At 52.9% G+C, this 16,254-nt stretch overlaps 1 protein-coding gene across 1 annotated transcript in view; it reads right to left on the bottom strand.

Moving 5' to 3' along the window:
- Window positions 1-16,254, bottom strand: part of SH3RF3 (SH3 domain containing ring finger 3) — a 364,818-nt gene that overhangs the window by 74,686 nt on the left and 273,878 nt on the right. The window contains exons 5-6 of the mRNA XM_047745167.1: window positions 11,733-11,812; window positions 1,687-1,857 (exon numbers count right to left, since the gene is read on the bottom strand). Of these exons, the coding sequence (XP_047601123.1) occupies window positions 1,687-1,857; window positions 11,733-11,812 (251 nt within the window). The remainder of the gene's footprint in view (window positions 1-1,686; window positions 1,858-11,732; window positions 11,813-16,254) is intronic.

Raw genomic sequence — 16,254 nt, 5'->3', positions numbered from 1 at the left:
ACTTGTGCACTGGTGGTGAGTGTGCCCCACACAGCAGAATATGGGGACTTGAAGTTTCTGTGGGTTCAGTTTTAGGGATCAAATGTCTGCCATTTGTCCAAGAGCTGGGTAAAGTCCCCTTCTGAGCTCTCAGAGTCTTGGTCATGAAACACCAGAAGCCATGGGAGCATGAGAAGAGGTACTGCCAGGTGGTTCACCAGGTCAGGGAGCCATACCCCGTGCGGCTTGGTACCGCTGGACCAGAACTTTAGTCAGGGATGGGCTGCGCCCCACTAAATCAGGGTTTCTGAAGAACCGCCATAGGAAGAAGGGCCTCCTAGAAAAGGACTCAGTTGTCCAGGGACCACAGGCAGAGCCTTCCTTTCTCAGCCCCTAGAACTACCCTGAAATTCACCTGTAGCAAGGCACCTTGTCAGTGGACCAGCCAAAACCATGACTATTTTAAAAGATTTATTTATTTGAGAGAGAGGGAATGAGTGGGAGGGGCAGAGGGAGAAGGAGAGAGAATCTCAAGCAGACTTATGTGCTGAGCATGGAGCCTGACACAGGGCTCGTACTCATGACCCTGAGATCATGACCTGAGCCAAAACGAAGAGTCAGATGCTCAAATGATTGCACCACTGATTTTTTTTTTTTTTAAAATCACATCTGTTACCTATTGAACTCGCTTTTACCCTAGGAGACAAATTGTAAAGCTTGAACAAAGCGGACTCACAAATTATGGGCCTTTCCAGCAAGGGTCCAATGACATACAAGGAAGCCCATCACAGGGCCAGCAGCACTCCTCGGGGTGCTTTGAAAAGTATGAATCAGTCGAGTCATCAGTGCAAGTCTAGGCATTATTTAATTGTCTTCCTATCAGTCTTGTCCCAGAGAGAGCAGAAACCTAGAGGCCATGTCTTCAGCTGATGTGCTTGTGCTGTAGGTAACCCAGAGTTCTGCCCGTGAATGGTTTCCGCAAGGGAGACGGGCAAATAAAATCAGCAGTCGACCCCTCATCTTAGCGGGAAATTCTCAGGCAACTCCAGAGAACTTCTTGATCAAACTTTTAAAATTATATTTTCTGTTTTACAAAAATGACACAACAGGAAATTTGCAAAAATAGGAAAGCACAAGGAAGAAGAACATTTTTAATTACTCCTAATGCCATCACTCAATAACACTTGTTAGCTTTTGAGAATGTTTTTCCTTTGTGTGTGTAAGCATACGTGTGTTTTATGCATAACAGATATACATGTATCTCTCTCTCTCTCTCTCTCTCTCACACACACACACACACACACACACACACACACCAGCTGTACTCACATGGGACGCACAGGCACAGGGACATGCGCACACACACACACTGGAGAGCTCACTCTCTTGAGAGAATTTCCATTACCATTTAGTGCCATTGCCCCGACTCCAGCTCATTCTCCTCCCATCTTCTCCCCTCACAGCCATGTCTGCTGAGGGAATGACAAGCAAAACCTAATTCAGAAGGGGAAAAGCTTGCCATGTGGAGCCCTCACCCAAGGGGAACTCTGAGCTCATGTGGCCAAACGCTGTGGGCAGGGGAGCCCTTGCTGACTTCTGGACCGTGTGGTTTTTGGCTTGCTCAGGCCACAGCGTGCTCTCCAGGTGGTAATCCGCTGCAGGGGAACGCGGTGGGTGTGTGTTCCTGGGCAGCGACACCAGCCTCACCTGGAGACGGGCGTCACGTAGTTTCCTGGGAACACCCCAGAAAGCCCAGTCCTCAGGGATGTCCCCTTGAACCAGCCATCCTGACACTTCTCTAGGACACGGTACATCTCGCCCTTCCGCAGCTCCAGCTCGTCGTTCTTCTGGGGCTTGTAAGCATATAGCGCCAAGTACCTATGGGAAGAAGAATGGGGCCAAGGATAAATGATGGCTCAAAGGGGTGGGCATATGCCATCTGGCATCACCTAGGTCACAGCTGGGCTCATCTTTGGATGAGTCCCCCCAAAAGGAAGATTCCTTTTTTGAGGAATTCCTTTGATTCCTACAGGGCTTGTGGCCACCATGCCTGACCTACTCTTCATGATAAATCACTACAGTGGCACAGGGAAGGGGGAGGACCCAGCACTGTGATTGCCCATCTAGAGAACCAGGTCCTGAGAGGTACAACCAGGGAGGAGACAGAGCTCAGCCTCTTACTCCTAGAGCCCAGGTCACTCCACAGCCCTATGTTGGCTGACCGGGGCAGGCAGACCCTCAGCACCACCCTCCTGTCCAACAGCTCAGTAAGCCTGTGTGATTCAACCAAAGTCCTGGAGGATGGGCCAGAACTAGATCACAGGTCTTTGGATCCCACCTTCTAAAGCCTGATGCCCCCAGCCAGAGAAAACTCTAGGGAAAACCAATAATGAACCATCCAAGTTTGGGGCTGGATTTTCCTCATTTTATCTAACTAGACCCTGGCTTACCTGCCTGGTTCATTGACAGTCTGAGCTAGAGGAGACCCCAAAGGCCTTTTTAAAGAAAAGGCAGTCTAGTTAGGGAATTCTTGGTTGCATCCTTCCTTGCAATATTTGTGCCATGACTTATAATTTAAATTCTACTTTTCTCTTAAGTCTATTTGAAGACAAACCAAGAACAAACTCAGTGGTGTAAATCCTGGCCTAGGGTTTAGAAGCTGTGCCTGTAAGTTAGCCCATGACTCTGGAGGATGCCTCTTTTGTCACATACCTCATGATACCTCAATCTCCAACCCCACAGGGCACTTACTTTGGGATCTTGGGGAAATGGTTTTAAATTGATGGAGAGAACGGTATCAGGCAACCATGTTGCTCACAAGATCCAGGGGGAAAGCTGGTGAGGCTTCAGCTCAATGAGAAACAGCAGATGAATTTTAAAGAAGTATCATCTCTCGGGTCTCCTACCAGGACGGACGGCTTGGTGGGCATGTTCACCCCTCCCAGGGCCATGGGGATCACAGGTCTGGGGATCTCAGGAAGGCCACCCAGAGCACTCTCCTGAACCTGGGAGAGGTCATCTCTCAGGAGGTGAGTACGGAAATGGGAATAACTCACTAGGGTTCAAGCAAGAAGAAAGGAGGCCCCCTGAAGTCTCAGAGTCCGGCTAAGGAACATGCTACAAAGAATGAGAACTTGTAAAGATGTCCTGTCCCTAGCATAAAGTCAAATAAGGTAAAACAACATAAAAGCTGCCCCCCACCAACTCCCAACCCTAAACACTGCAGGTGCCTCTGCTTCATTCAATGGAGGCCTTGCCTGGTTAATTTCCTTTGTTTATAGGTCAACCCCCACTCCTCCCTCTTTCCTTAGGGATGAAAGGATGGCTTACATCTTGATTTTTCTCTCTGTTTGAAAAGATAAACACCAATGGCCAGGAAGGATTCAGAGGTTCAGGAAGGATAAAGGAAGCCATCACTGGAGGGGACCCCCTTGCTTGTCATGGACAGAAAGATTCAGGTTTTTGAAGCAATGCCCAGGTGACAAAGAGAACCAGGGTGTCATCTGTTTTCACATCTGATGACTCGCAGGAGCTCTCTGATGGTGACAGAGGATGACCACAAACAGGAAAGTCACGTGACAATTGCGTTTGTGCCCCAGACCCTGGCTTGCCCTTTATCCTCTCGGGGGCGGCCTCATGTGGGGAGGCAAGGGCAGGATGAACACAAGAGGAAAGGAGAGTTGATGGCTGGGGCCGTGGGAGGCTTGTGAACAACAGCAACGCACGCCTTTTGTGCCTGCTCTCAAGGAAATGTAATTGAAGCATAAATCCTGTTTGCTTGCCTCCTTCTGTCTCTTCATGGGGCGAGAATAATCTCTTTGATTCTGTGAATACACAGCAGCCAGGAGCACAGTGCCAAGATGGGGGTGACGGCACCTTGGGGTGTGCGTGCACGCAGCACAGACCTCAGCAAACAGTCACATTTCCTTGGTCAGGCAGGGAGGAAGAACACGCTGCCTTTGTTCCCTTCGCCCAGCAGGGGTGACAGGGGCCAGGCTCTCATCCCTGGCTTGGTCAACAAGGTGTGGGCACCGGCATGCACTGTAGCCACGCCTGGAGGCCCCCGGAGAGCAGTAATGCCACCACACGAGGCCCACCACTGGCCTGTGCCCTGCCAGCTGCCTCCTCGGACCCCAGGCCCAGGAAGGAACGATGTCCCACACACCTCGGGCACAACCTCCTCCTCCCTCTGGGCCCCCTGGGTGTCCGAGGATGGGGCTGGCAGGCTAGCACCTGTGTCCTCAAGTGGTGCTCCACAGCTTCCCTCCTGCCTGGGCTCTGCCTGAACAAAGACCCCTTTTCCAAAGGCTGCTTTCATGTGCAGAGGTTCAAGACTGGCCAACCTCCTCAAAGAGGGCATCATGTTGGAGAGTTTAAAGGCCCCACTCTTCCACTCTGATCTCCCCAGTCGCAGGGGATATGAGGACTCCTAAGCAGTTGAGTCCTCCCATGACAGATCATCCTGTCCTCAGCCAGGATCCTGGTGCAAGGCAACCAGCTGCCACTGGGAAGCCAGTCTAGCTCCAGAGGATGGCGACAGCCTCAGCAGAGAGAGCCCAGTCCAGCCTGGAGGATGGGGACCGCGAGTATGCATCTCCAGCTGGGGTTACCAGCAAACCCTGGCTCAGGGCAGCTCTACACCAATGTGTCCCTCGATATGCTAAACTTGCCCCGATGCTCCCCTCTATCTGGAGCTCTCCTCTGTGCCCCTGCCGCCCTCCACTCCCCACTACACTGTACCCTCCACGAGGGTAGAGGTTTTTATCTGTCTTGATCACTACTCTATCCCCAGGATCCAGAATGTGTATGGCATCGAGTAGACTCCCAATAAATTCTTGTTTTATAAAAGAAGGATAAAACAGGGGCTCTGGTATTGAGATGAAGACAAAGACTGCTGAAGGGAAGTGTGTCTGTGTGTGCCACTGCATGTGTGTGGGCTCATCCTAGAAACAGTTCCGTATAGCCCCAAGGTCTGCCGGCTGACCTCGAACACAAAAACAAGTGCAAACATGTACCAGCTTTCCTCATTGGGGAGGCTGGTATGGAGATGAGACTGTGCCAGGAGAGGATGGGTACCATGGGGAGGCAAGAAAAGGCAGAAAGGACGGGGCTGCAGTGTACTGGTGTCTCAGCAGTGAGGAGAAGAGTGAAAAGGAGAAGCAGAGGGTGAACCACAGGACAAGAGAGCAGAGAGACCTGAGCCTGTCCAGCAGGGAGCTGAGCTGTCCTAGAGAACCCAGACAGACAGAAGCCGGCAGAGAAGGCAGCGAGCTGGGGAGGGAAACAACTGAGATTTGAGAGGTGAATCAAATAGGGGAGGAGAAAGAGGAGTTTGAAAAGCTTCTATTAACATTATTTCCAAACCGGTTTGTCCAGCTTCTGGGGGATCAAGGAGCCCTCTGAACAGGGGCCTGTGGGTGGCCTAGGGAATGGAGCTTTGATGAGGGACTGTCTCTTCACCCCTCCACCTATCCTTGCAGCCCCTGGGACCAGGGTGACTTCTGCGTGCCACCTGCACCGTCCACCTGCTCAGTGGACATTGAAGCTATGGACGGGGGACACCTGCCCAGTCATGCGCGGCCCTCCCAGTGAGCAGACAGACCCCAGGCAAGCATGTAAGGCTCACGTTGGCTCAGCAGCCCAAGGCACCTGCACTGGCCAGCATTCTCAGTGAGTGACGTGCATTAGCACCCAACTTCCACAGGGGGGGAAGCACACTGCAAATCTTAAAAACCAAGCAAGTGTTAGCAAGTGCGATAAATACCCCAGGAGCCATCGGAATTGACAATCATGTTCGAGATCCTGGGGGAGCAACCATCAAATAATTGAAAGTTAACTGTCTTTTGGGAAGGAGGAGATTCTCATTCCCTGAACATTTGAGGATCTCCATGACATTAAATAGAACAAAGACTTTGCATTCAACTCTTAGCACAAAAAGGGAGTTTCTATCCTTCCCCATCAAAACAACAATGAAGAAAAAAAAAAGATTCTTTACATCATAGGCCTCAAGCCACCCTGATTAAGTCTTTTAAGTCAGAAAAGTCTTCTATCAAACTTCCATTGTTATTTCAAAGGAACACAGAATAGTTCCTGATGACAAAAACAGGAAAAAGACCAAACCTGGAGATGAATGTGGCGGGACACCGCTGCCCCGGCTGTCCGACTGGGCTAAGCGTGTGGGTGTACGGAGCCCTGGAGCAGAGGTACCGACACCAGCCCCACAGCCCGCCTGTCACACGCTCTAGCATGGGACCTGCTGACAGACAGCATCATGGCTGTTAGTTTGCAAACAGACAGGCTTGGATCTCGTGCTACCTTGAGTCTCTTCACATGGGAGATCTGGATTCTTAGCTGCGGAAGCTGGTGTTCCCTTCACAGTTTCTGGTCTTCTACTCATTCAACATTCAGTGGACAGGCCTCTTTGGGGGCTAACAGTATCATTTCCAGGAATGCCATCACCTCCAAGGGACGACACACTCCTCTTCTTCAAAACACATCTTTAACTCTCAGCTGTACCTCAAAAACTCTAACTGCACCTTCTTTATAAGAGGTCTGTCCGGGAGCCCTAAGAACAGTCATGCCGTGGGCCACCAGCCCGGGTGGATGAGGGCAGGAGCGCAGGTGTCAACATCTCACAGGATCTTTCCTAAGCCCCATGTGAACTTGTTGCCAGGGTGAACCTCACATCACAGCTGAGAAAACGAAGGCCCTGAACGGTGAGGATCTATGTTTCTGCAGCGACTGGGAAGCAGGCGGGGCTCTACGTCCTGCCAATGGGCAGGGCACCACGAGAGGCCGTGGGGGAGGCTGGCGGGCCCCACCAGGGTCAGGCCGGGCCAGGCTGGGTTCTGGAGCCAGGGAGCTCCTGCGGCCACGGCACCGGGAGGCACTGCTCTAGTCTGCCTCAGGACACTAATGCGCATGCTCTTTCCATCTTTATTTCCAGTTTGTTCTGTGGACGAGTGAGCTCTCCTCTAGTCTCAAAACTTCAAGTCTGGCCTCTAGGTGTGCGTTGCTGGGGGAACTGGAATGTAAATAAATCTGACTTCACCTTGAAAAACCTCTGCCCCTCCCACTTCTATTTCCTTTGGGTGCCTCAGAGAGAAAAGCAGAAGCAGATGGCTGTGCAGGTCCTCATTTCTGCACAAGGTGTCTGTAGATCGTCCCTGGCCCAGGGCTCATGCTGGGGAGGGGTGCTGGGAAGGGTGGGGGGTTCCGTTTTCTTTAGGGATGGCCCGGCCCACTGCGAGCCAGACACCTCCCACCCTCCTGGTCCTTGCTCTGCGCACCAACAGCCACAGCAGTGCCACTTCCTCACTCCCTCTCCGCCCTTGTCCCCTCTGCAGCACACAGCCAGAACGGCCTTGCTGACGGTCTCTGAGCCGGCTGGATGCCCCCACTCCAGTGCTCAGAGTGCCAGGCTGGTCCTCCTGGAGCCTGCAGGGGCCATGCAGGCTGGCACGGAAGAGGCAGCCCCCATATAGTCCTCATCCTTACGGTTCCCAGGGCCCACGCTCACTTTTTATTGCTTCAGAAGGCCTCTTCAGCTCCACACAGACTTCCACGACGGCTCAGGGTCATCTCAAAAACATGTGTGGGTCAGACAGGGACGGCTCCCGCAGGCCCAGAAGTCACTTCACACACAAAGGTTGGTACTAAAAATACCTTATTGAAGGCAATCGTAGAAGAATGTGGTTCAGAGAGCCTTCTTTCCCACCATCCTGTGGGTTATATAGGGCTTTCAGGTTATACTCCTCCTCCAGCCTGAAGGGGTGAGCCTGAGGGTGGGCGTCAGGCCCCCCACCTCCTCCCCCGGGGTGCTCTTGGATGGAGAGCATGCACATGGAAGCATCCGTCAGTGGTGGCCCCTCAGCCTGGCATCACACACTGTCTGCTTTTACCAGCAGCCTCCTGGACATCTCCAAGGGCACTGTCACTCACCCGCATCACTTGCTCATTTCTGTAGCAAGATGTTCACTTGTGTTAATTATCTACAGTTTTCTTCAGCTCTAATCAAGGAGTGAATTGAAGTATTTTAGTGCCTTCATTAATTTCACACCCTTTCTCCTCTATATGGCTTGCTCATGTTTCTTCTAGAATAAATAAAAGATTCTTTTCAGTTACTCCTGTGAAGCGTTCTGCTCCTGCCCTTCTGGTTACCAGAGTCGCAGCAGCTCAGGTTAGCAAGTTGACTGTACCATTCGACGGATGTCTACAGAATGACAGCCATGTGCGGCCAGGTGGTGGAGGAGACTGCCCCAGGAGCACCCATTCTGGGGAAGGTGGAGACAGCACAGGTGCATGTCAGGGTCTGCAGGGGATGCAATGGGGTCAGGGAAGAAAGCCACTGAAGTCCCCCTGTAGGAGGTGCAGCCGAGCTGGGGAGGAGTGAGCCGATGCCAGCTTGTAGATGAGGCTGACTGCAGGTGCACACGCTTTGGGGGGAGAACAGGGAGCATTTGGGGAAATGTCACGAAGCCATGGAGTGGCCAGCCCTTCACCCAGGACTTCCAGTCCGCAGGCAGCCCCACTCCCTTCACCCCACCCTCCTGGGCTTTCTCTGGCTCCCATGAAGCAACTCCCAGACCTCATAGGTGGCATACAAGCAGTCACATACTTCAGGAGGCTCTTGGGTTTCCCCCAGGGGTAAACTGTACCCCTCTGTCTGTGGAAGTTTCCTTCCCAGATGGTGAGCTGCGCTCAGGTTTCTGAGCGAGGAGGCTCTCAGAGCCCACAGCTCTGCCTGCCCTTGGCTCACAGGTACGCAGACCCACAGGCACTGGGACAAACAGGGAGCAGCATCCGGCTTGTGTTGGCCCACCTGACACCTGTGCATCTGCCCCTCCAGCAGGAGAGAGTCCTCAGCACAGCCTCCAAGAGACTGGGCCAAACGGGTGAGACCCTGGAGCTGGCTCAGCCCCCTCCCCTCTGCCTGCCCCTTTGGTCCTCACTTCCCTGTCTGGCTCTCAGACGCCTGCATTAAAGTGGAGGGGAGAATTTTAAGCCCCAGTCTGAGTGGGCCTACTCACAAGCGTACTGTAACATTGTAGCACTTCCAGATGGACCTTCCCTGACCTGACACTTGTTTCGGTCCCTGGGAGGCACGCTGGCTCATGCAGACGAAACACAGCAAGCCCAATAGCCGGGGTGGACTTTGGGTGGCTTCCCAACACTATAGAAGCTAGCAGGGAGGGCACAGACCCCACAGATCTGAAGACCAGTAGCCACATCCATGCACTGCATGGGCAAACTGAGACTCCTTTTCTGTGTTTCAGGGCCACTGGGTCCCTGAAAGGCCGTGCCAGCACACACCTTTCTATGCTAGGAGAAGGACGCAAGACCTTCCTGCTACCTAAGGTAGAACTGAGGGGTCCGGTCTTTTAATCACGTGGGCTCGTGACCCAGGCATAGGACCTGACCTGTGGTGGTCAAACCCACGTGCTATGAGGATTACTGAATGAGAGCCGATGGGAGGGATTGCAGCACTGACTGACTTTGACCTCAGCCCACACCGTGGGGCACTCCCCGAGGCCCCGGCGTCGTTCCCATGTGCAGACCCCCCAGCTCTCAGCGGCATACTTGCTGCTGCAGCTGTTTTTTAGAAGGCAGCTCTTCTCACGCTCAGTCTCAAACTTTTGCACGTGACTTGTGTTCGCTTTTGGAATAACAGTCAGATAAAGAGCAACCATGGTCCCCCCAGAGACCTGGCACCATACCCGTGGGACGGCTGACTTGTTGGAGCTAAGGAGGACGGGCAGGCTGGTCCCCTACTTGCTGGGCTGAGGTCAGCCTCATCTTCTCCTCCCTGGGAATCAAATTAAAACATGTGATTTCAAAGGTCACACTCTCAAAATGGATCCTGCGGAATGCTGTACGGGGTGCCCCTGCCCTGGAGCTAGTTCCACAGCCACAGTGAGCTCACGTTTAACTCTCAACAGACAATCCGGGTCACACCGGTCATGACTCATCTGTTGCTCAGACGAACTTGCCATCTTTTCAAAGACATTATCTGACTCATCAGTTTCCCTTCTGTTACTCAGATGAAAATCTCCACCCAAACAGGAACTCCGTGCTCTGGGGGGAGGTGGATGGGGAAGGGGGCTGGGAACTACAGTGGCCTCCTCACTTTCCAGGGCAGAGCAGGGACAAGAGAAAGAGGTCACTCCATACTTATACCAAATTAAAAAGCCTCCACGACACAGAAGGCCTGGGCATGGCTGAGGCCTCAAGTATATACTCACAGTACTCTTGGACTGCGTTCATAACCTTTGGGTCTCAAAGACAGAGCAGCCTTCTTGGTGGCTGATCTGATGTGTAAGAGTCAGAGGCTTTGGGCTGATACCAGAAGCCCTCTGCACCCTGGATGGGAAACCACTGGCCATCAGAACAAGGAAAAAGTTACTGAAAGAGCCTGTGTGCCAGGCATTCTTGTGGGGGGGACCCCAAAATGAAACACCTGGGCCTTGCCCTTGAAGAGCTTCCTGTGTCCTGCCCCTCATTTGGGCAACCACATTAGTGCCTCACAGTCTCCTGGGGATGCTGGTCTGCTTCCTCAGGGATGGGGTCCTGCATCCAGTTTTTCAAGAAGAGCAAAGTCCTTCCCTATTCCTCCTTGGCCCCCCCAGGTATGAGTGGAAGCCATTGGTGCTTATTAGGACACCAGGTCAGAAGATAGCACCTTCTGTCCAATGATGGTGAAAAGTTGAATTTCAACCTAGAGACACCTAAACGTAGCTTACTAATCTATATTCCCTTCAGGAAGCTAGGTAAAAAATAGGTAAGTCTTGATTTCCTTTTGTTTCGTTGGTTGTGGGAATAACGCAGTCACAGCATGGGCAGATAAAGGGAGATGCTCAGGGATTTCCTATCTGCCAAAGCTTCTAGGAAACCTTCTGAAGCTTTGCAACTTACTTTTTCAAAAGGCATTTTTTGGGTTTGTTTGTTTTTGTTTTTCGCTTGGAATACCTTCTGTTTGGCAAAAGGGCAGGTTCTAAGTGTCCTTTTGACCAGCACTGGGGCTGTGGGATGATCTACTTTGCCATATTTTTTGCCAGATTCATATTCTCCACCTCAAAACATTCATTCAAGTAACTGAGCTCATTGCCAAATAAAAGAGTAGAAGCAGTCTAATTTCTCAGCACACTATTTAAATGGAGAATTTTTAAACGGCACGTAGCTCTTAAGAGCTGTGATTTGACAAGAGCAAATTTTCTAAACAAGATAAGCGTCTCGCTTCCTGGCACTGATTCATCTGGTTCTATTTGGGGATGACATGCAGCTGCGATGATATAAGTTGCCAGAACCGTGGGGCAGTCGTGGCTGCGAAACACGGAGCTACGTCTGAGCACTGGGTAACTAGCCACTGTCCCGGGCTGACAAGACCGCCTGCCGCTTGGGCCCCCACTGCCCCCACACCCTGTCCTCCCAGCCCCCCGAGAACATCCCCGTGCTACGGCTGGTGAGCCTTGGCTGGCCAGTGCCTGCGCCCCTCAAAATCTGAATATCCCCCTTCTTATAAATGTCCCGGGGACAGTGACATTGAAAGAACCTGCTAGACTTTTGTTTTCCACACTCTCTTGTCAGCAGTATTGCAGGATGCAACTAAACTGACTAGCTGACTAACTGACTAGTTGACTAACGGACAGGTTGATAACAAATCAGAAATCCTCCAGAAACCATCCGTGTACATGCTAGCAGAGGTGGGAGGGAGGAGCCAAAGGCACAGGACCCCGAAAACAGAAAGGGCAGCTCACACATTGAGGGGCAGCTGGACTTTGGGAGCGGTGCCTTGCTGTTCAGCCGCTGGGGCGGGTCCGGGCGAGGAAGAGGAGTCCTGAAAACAGACAAGATAGGACAGGAGTGAGTTGACAGGAGGCTCCTGCCCCAGGGAAGAGAAAGGCAAAGTCAGGCTGAAGCCCAGAGGCACCTGTTCTCCCCTCACCGGCCTCACCTTCCAGCCTTCAGAACTCTCAGGTCCCACATGTCTGGATTTTTTGTTAATAACATTTTTTTTTTTTTTTTCCAGCCCAGTGAAGGAGCTTGGTGGCCGTGGACACCAGTCCTGAACCAGCTTCCAAGTGCCCCCCAGGAATGGCTCAGAGAGTCACTCTTTAGGTTGGGGTCTGGATTGGACAGCACTGCACCGTGTGTCATGTAGAAGGCAGTGTGGGGACACCTGTTTTTATTCTTAGAACTTAAATTAATTGCTCCTGCATTTGCCAAAGAAGACCCAAACAAAGCACGATAATCTTGCTGAGGGGATTTTTGCACAGAGGATCCTGGAGACCCAGCCGCAAGGGGCAATGTTGTCCCCAACCCCTCACCACCTGCTTTGCCCGTTCTGCCTCAGCCCTCCCCAAGCAGCACCCCTCTTCCTGGGGAGAGGTATTAGATGCCACAGTGAGTGGAACTATGTCCCCCCCCAAGAGATGCCCAAGCCGTAGTCCCCGATACCTGTGAAGGGAACCTTGTTTGGAATAAGAGTCTCTGAGGATAGCGTTTAAGGTAAGGATCCTGAGATGAGACCACCCTTGATTACAGTGGGCCCTAATCTGGTGCCGAGTGTCCTTCTAAGAGACAGGAGAACAGAGACACCCAGAGGGGAAGAAAGGCCATGTAAAGACGGAGGCTGAGATGGCAGTGAGGCCAGGGATCCAAGCAGCTAGAAGCTGGGAGAGATTCTCCTACAGTCACCAGAAGCTACCAATCCTGCCAACTCCTCGATTTCAGACTTCTGATCTAAGAACTGATAGAGAATCACTTCCTGGTGCTTTGAGCGCCCCCGGTTTGTGGTATGGTTAGAGAAGCCCCAGGAAACTGGTACAGATGGGGGTGTCTAGGGGTGTCAGGAGGCGGGTGGGATCCATGACCCTCAAAGCTGAGGGAGCCAGGGGTCTCCTCCCTTCCTAGAGGGTCCCTTTTAGGCCCCCCAACAAGGGACAAGGATTCTAAAGGGAACTGCATCCAGAGGAACGGGGAGCCAGGCAGGCCTAGAATAATAAGCCTCAGGAGCGGCCCATGCCACCAGGCAGGTGGGGGAGTGGGCTGCGGGGGGCCTGCCCATTGCTCTGACTGGCAGAGATGGACATGACAGCAGGTGTAGTCCTCAGGTGGGTGAAGGTCACTAGAAGCAGAAATCACCAAGATGGAATGAGAGAGGCCCCAGCAGTTGCTCTGGGTCAGCAGGACCACCATACAATGCAAGGGACCCTTTCTTGCTTGCATGGAGGGCTGAGGGCCGCATTTCTCATTTCTCATTCTCATTTCTCTGAACTCGCTGACCAGTTCTGACCTTGCTCCACTGATAAGCTCCGTGTGCGAACGGCAGCCTTGCCAGACAGTCAGCTGCCCTCCTCAGCAGACCAGGAAAGGTGCAGAGACCACAGCACATCCACACCTCTGAGAAGCCAGAAAGTCTACCTCTTCTTCTTATTTGGACAACGGGGTGCTGGCAGAATGAGAATGTGCAAGCAGGAGTGTAACTTCCCTCACGTCTCCCAGGCAACTCCAAGTCTCACAGGAGTCCCTCCTCCTGTGAGAGATCACTTTGATTTTCAAAGGCAGCCCCTTCATGGATTGCGTCCCTACGGCTGACACACAGACACTGACACACAGGCTGTGTGGGAGCTAGGCTGAACAGAGAGAGACTTCTTGCTTGCTCGGCACAGCAGCCAGAGGAGACGGACACCACTAAAGGCTCAGGACCATTTCCTTTCAGGAGAGCTGCCAGGGGAGCTCACCACAGCTGGCCAGGACTGTACAGAGCTTCAGGCAGGGACCAGAGGCCCTCCACAGGTGTGGCCTCCCGGCTCCAGTTCCCCCCGGGTGTGGAGGACCCGCAGCTCTCCTTGTATGGCCCTGGGAGAAAGGTCAGGGCCCTTCGTTCACTCCCTAGAGTGGGCGCGGGGCAGGGGTGGTGAGTTCGTGGGAAACGCCCCTCTCGCCCCTCCATGCAGGCAGAACTGTGTGTGATGGGCAGCCAAGGTGTAGGGTTGCTGTGGTCAGACGGAGCCTGTTCTCGGTGCTCACTAACCTCTGCTGACCACCTGTCAGGACCGGCTCAGGGCACAAACACAGCCTCTGGCCCCAGTATGGTGCTCATACTGGGGGACAAGCTTTGCACGTGTCATGATAGAGGCAGGGCCACAGGAACACACTGCAGGGACGTCAACCTGGGGGCTGGGGCCAGAGAGGGCCTCTGTGAGCTGCACGCAGGCCTGTGAGGTGTGGTGGCGAAGGTAGGGTGGGTGAGGGAGGAGCAGAGGCCTGCCAGGCAAAGGCTGGGAGAGGCAAGCCTGGCCTGCTTGAAAAACTGGGAAGAGGAAAGCCTGGAGGAGGGACAAGCGGGAAGCACCTAAGGATGGTGGAGTCAGGCTGTTCATGGATCCCTGGGCTACCATGAGGGTTCTGATCTTTACCTTGAAGGCAAAGAGAGGCGATGGGAAAAAGGCAGAGGTGAGACCAGACCCATGTCTTACAGGGGCCCCACAATGTGGCAGAGCAATTGGCCTCAGGGACAGAAGGAAAACCTTGCTGGCATCTCCAGGCCCAGGGAAGCAAGTGTCTCTTTCCAAGGGGAAGCCGTCATCCGCCATGCTGACTACTGCCCACAGGACAAGGAAACTGGAGGGTGGGAGGATCCCTTCAATATGGGGACGTAGGCACACCCAGCATGCTTAGAGGGCTGGCGGTGGTAGCTGTGGGATGACTCATGCTCCCTGCCCCTGGCTTCCCAGGACACACAAATGACCTGGGTCTGGTAGGATTCGTATTCTCTGCAGCCGAAACCAAGAGTCGGACCCTAAACCAACTGAGCCAACCAGGCGCTTCCTCTCATTTTAAAAAAGTTTTCCATCATTTTAGTATCCACAAGTGACTATGGTTTTCTGATACATTTTTTAAGTAATATAAAAAGAGTTAACAGGGCTTAATCATTTGAGGACTGTTTTAAGATCACACTGGTTGACGGTGATTCCATGATTCCCTGGATTGTATGCATGCCATCTATGTGGTGATGCCAGGAGTGGACAAGAGAGGACCCTGGGGGTGACCCTTCAGATTGGCCACGGGTGACTGATGGCAGCAGCATGCAGGCAGAAGGCCATCAGCTGAGCCACTGAGACACCTGGTCACTGGCTTAGGTGGAGCCCAAAGCCAGGACCCTGCTTCCAACCAACACTCCTCCTGTCCAAATAAACTCTCCTGAAACAGCCAACCAGTCCAAACCAGCCCCTCACATGCAAAGTACTGCTGACCCAGTGTGGGGATTGCTCTGAGTCGTGCTGTACCTGGAAGGCAGTCAGCCTGGGGGCTCTACTCCCCAGGACCCTTGACCAGCTCAAGCCCGAATCCAGCAGGAAGCAACAATGCATGCAGCCAGGAAAGACAGAGAAGATTGATTTCCATCTGCCAGGCAGTGGGAAGGCTGTCTGGGACTGTGCTTGTGGCATTCAGGCTCTAGACCCCATCTTTGTTGGCGTCTGCCAACTCCTGGGGACCAAACATAGGACGCTCCATGCGGCAGAGGGTCAGGAGGCTCAGGGAGGCCTAGGGGGCTGCCCGGGTACATGGAGCCACCTGAGACATGGGTCAGCACCTCAATAAAGCCAGAGGGGAGGGGCCTTCTGACAGGTTTGCTGGAAACCTGGTCTTTAGTTGAAACTCGGTATGTCTAATGCTATAAAGCAAATACGAGGGATCGCACAGCAAACCAGTACTTGGAGCTGCAATGGAGCAGCCTAAAGAGAGCACACTTGTGAAAACGGTTTTTCTCAAAGGTCAAGATGGAAAGTATCGAGGGCTAATGTGCCCTAGAGTGTGTGTTCCTGTCTCCCTCCTCTGTGCAATGCAATGCAGAGCCCAAAGCAAAAGGCCTTTCACGGTGTCCACCGAGTAGTGACCATGCCCGTTGGGGCTCGGTTCTCAGGGTCCTAAAAACTGAATAGTGTGACTTTCTGATCAAGATGGGGTTTCCATCCATCCTACTCTGAATCAGATCTTCCTTTTTGTTACTATTGGTAGGAGCTGATGAGAAATGTTGCTGGGGCCAAGGGGTGGATGGGGTGACCCCCACTGACTGCTGAGCTGTGGATGACTGAGGACCACACGCCCAGCAGAGCAGAACGTAACTGATGAGATCTTGGAGCCACTTGAAGAGCCCCAAGAGGCAGCCAGGACACTGTTACCCGCTGGCAGGTATCATAGCAAGAAGGGGCTCTCCTTTAAGTGATTTTGATTAAAAATTCATGAGCACAGTGCATCCCACCAGGTTCCTCA

The sequence above is a fragment of the Lutra lutra genome, chromosome 9, assembly GCF_902655055.1.
Source record: "Lutra lutra chromosome 9, mLutLut1.2, whole genome shotgun sequence".
In the NCBI taxonomy this organism is placed as follows: domain Eukaryota; kingdom Metazoa; phylum Chordata; class Mammalia; order Carnivora; family Mustelidae; genus Lutra; species Lutra lutra.
The sequence above is the reverse complement of the archived record's forward strand: the minus strand, read 5'-3'. Positions and strand labels throughout refer to the sequence as shown.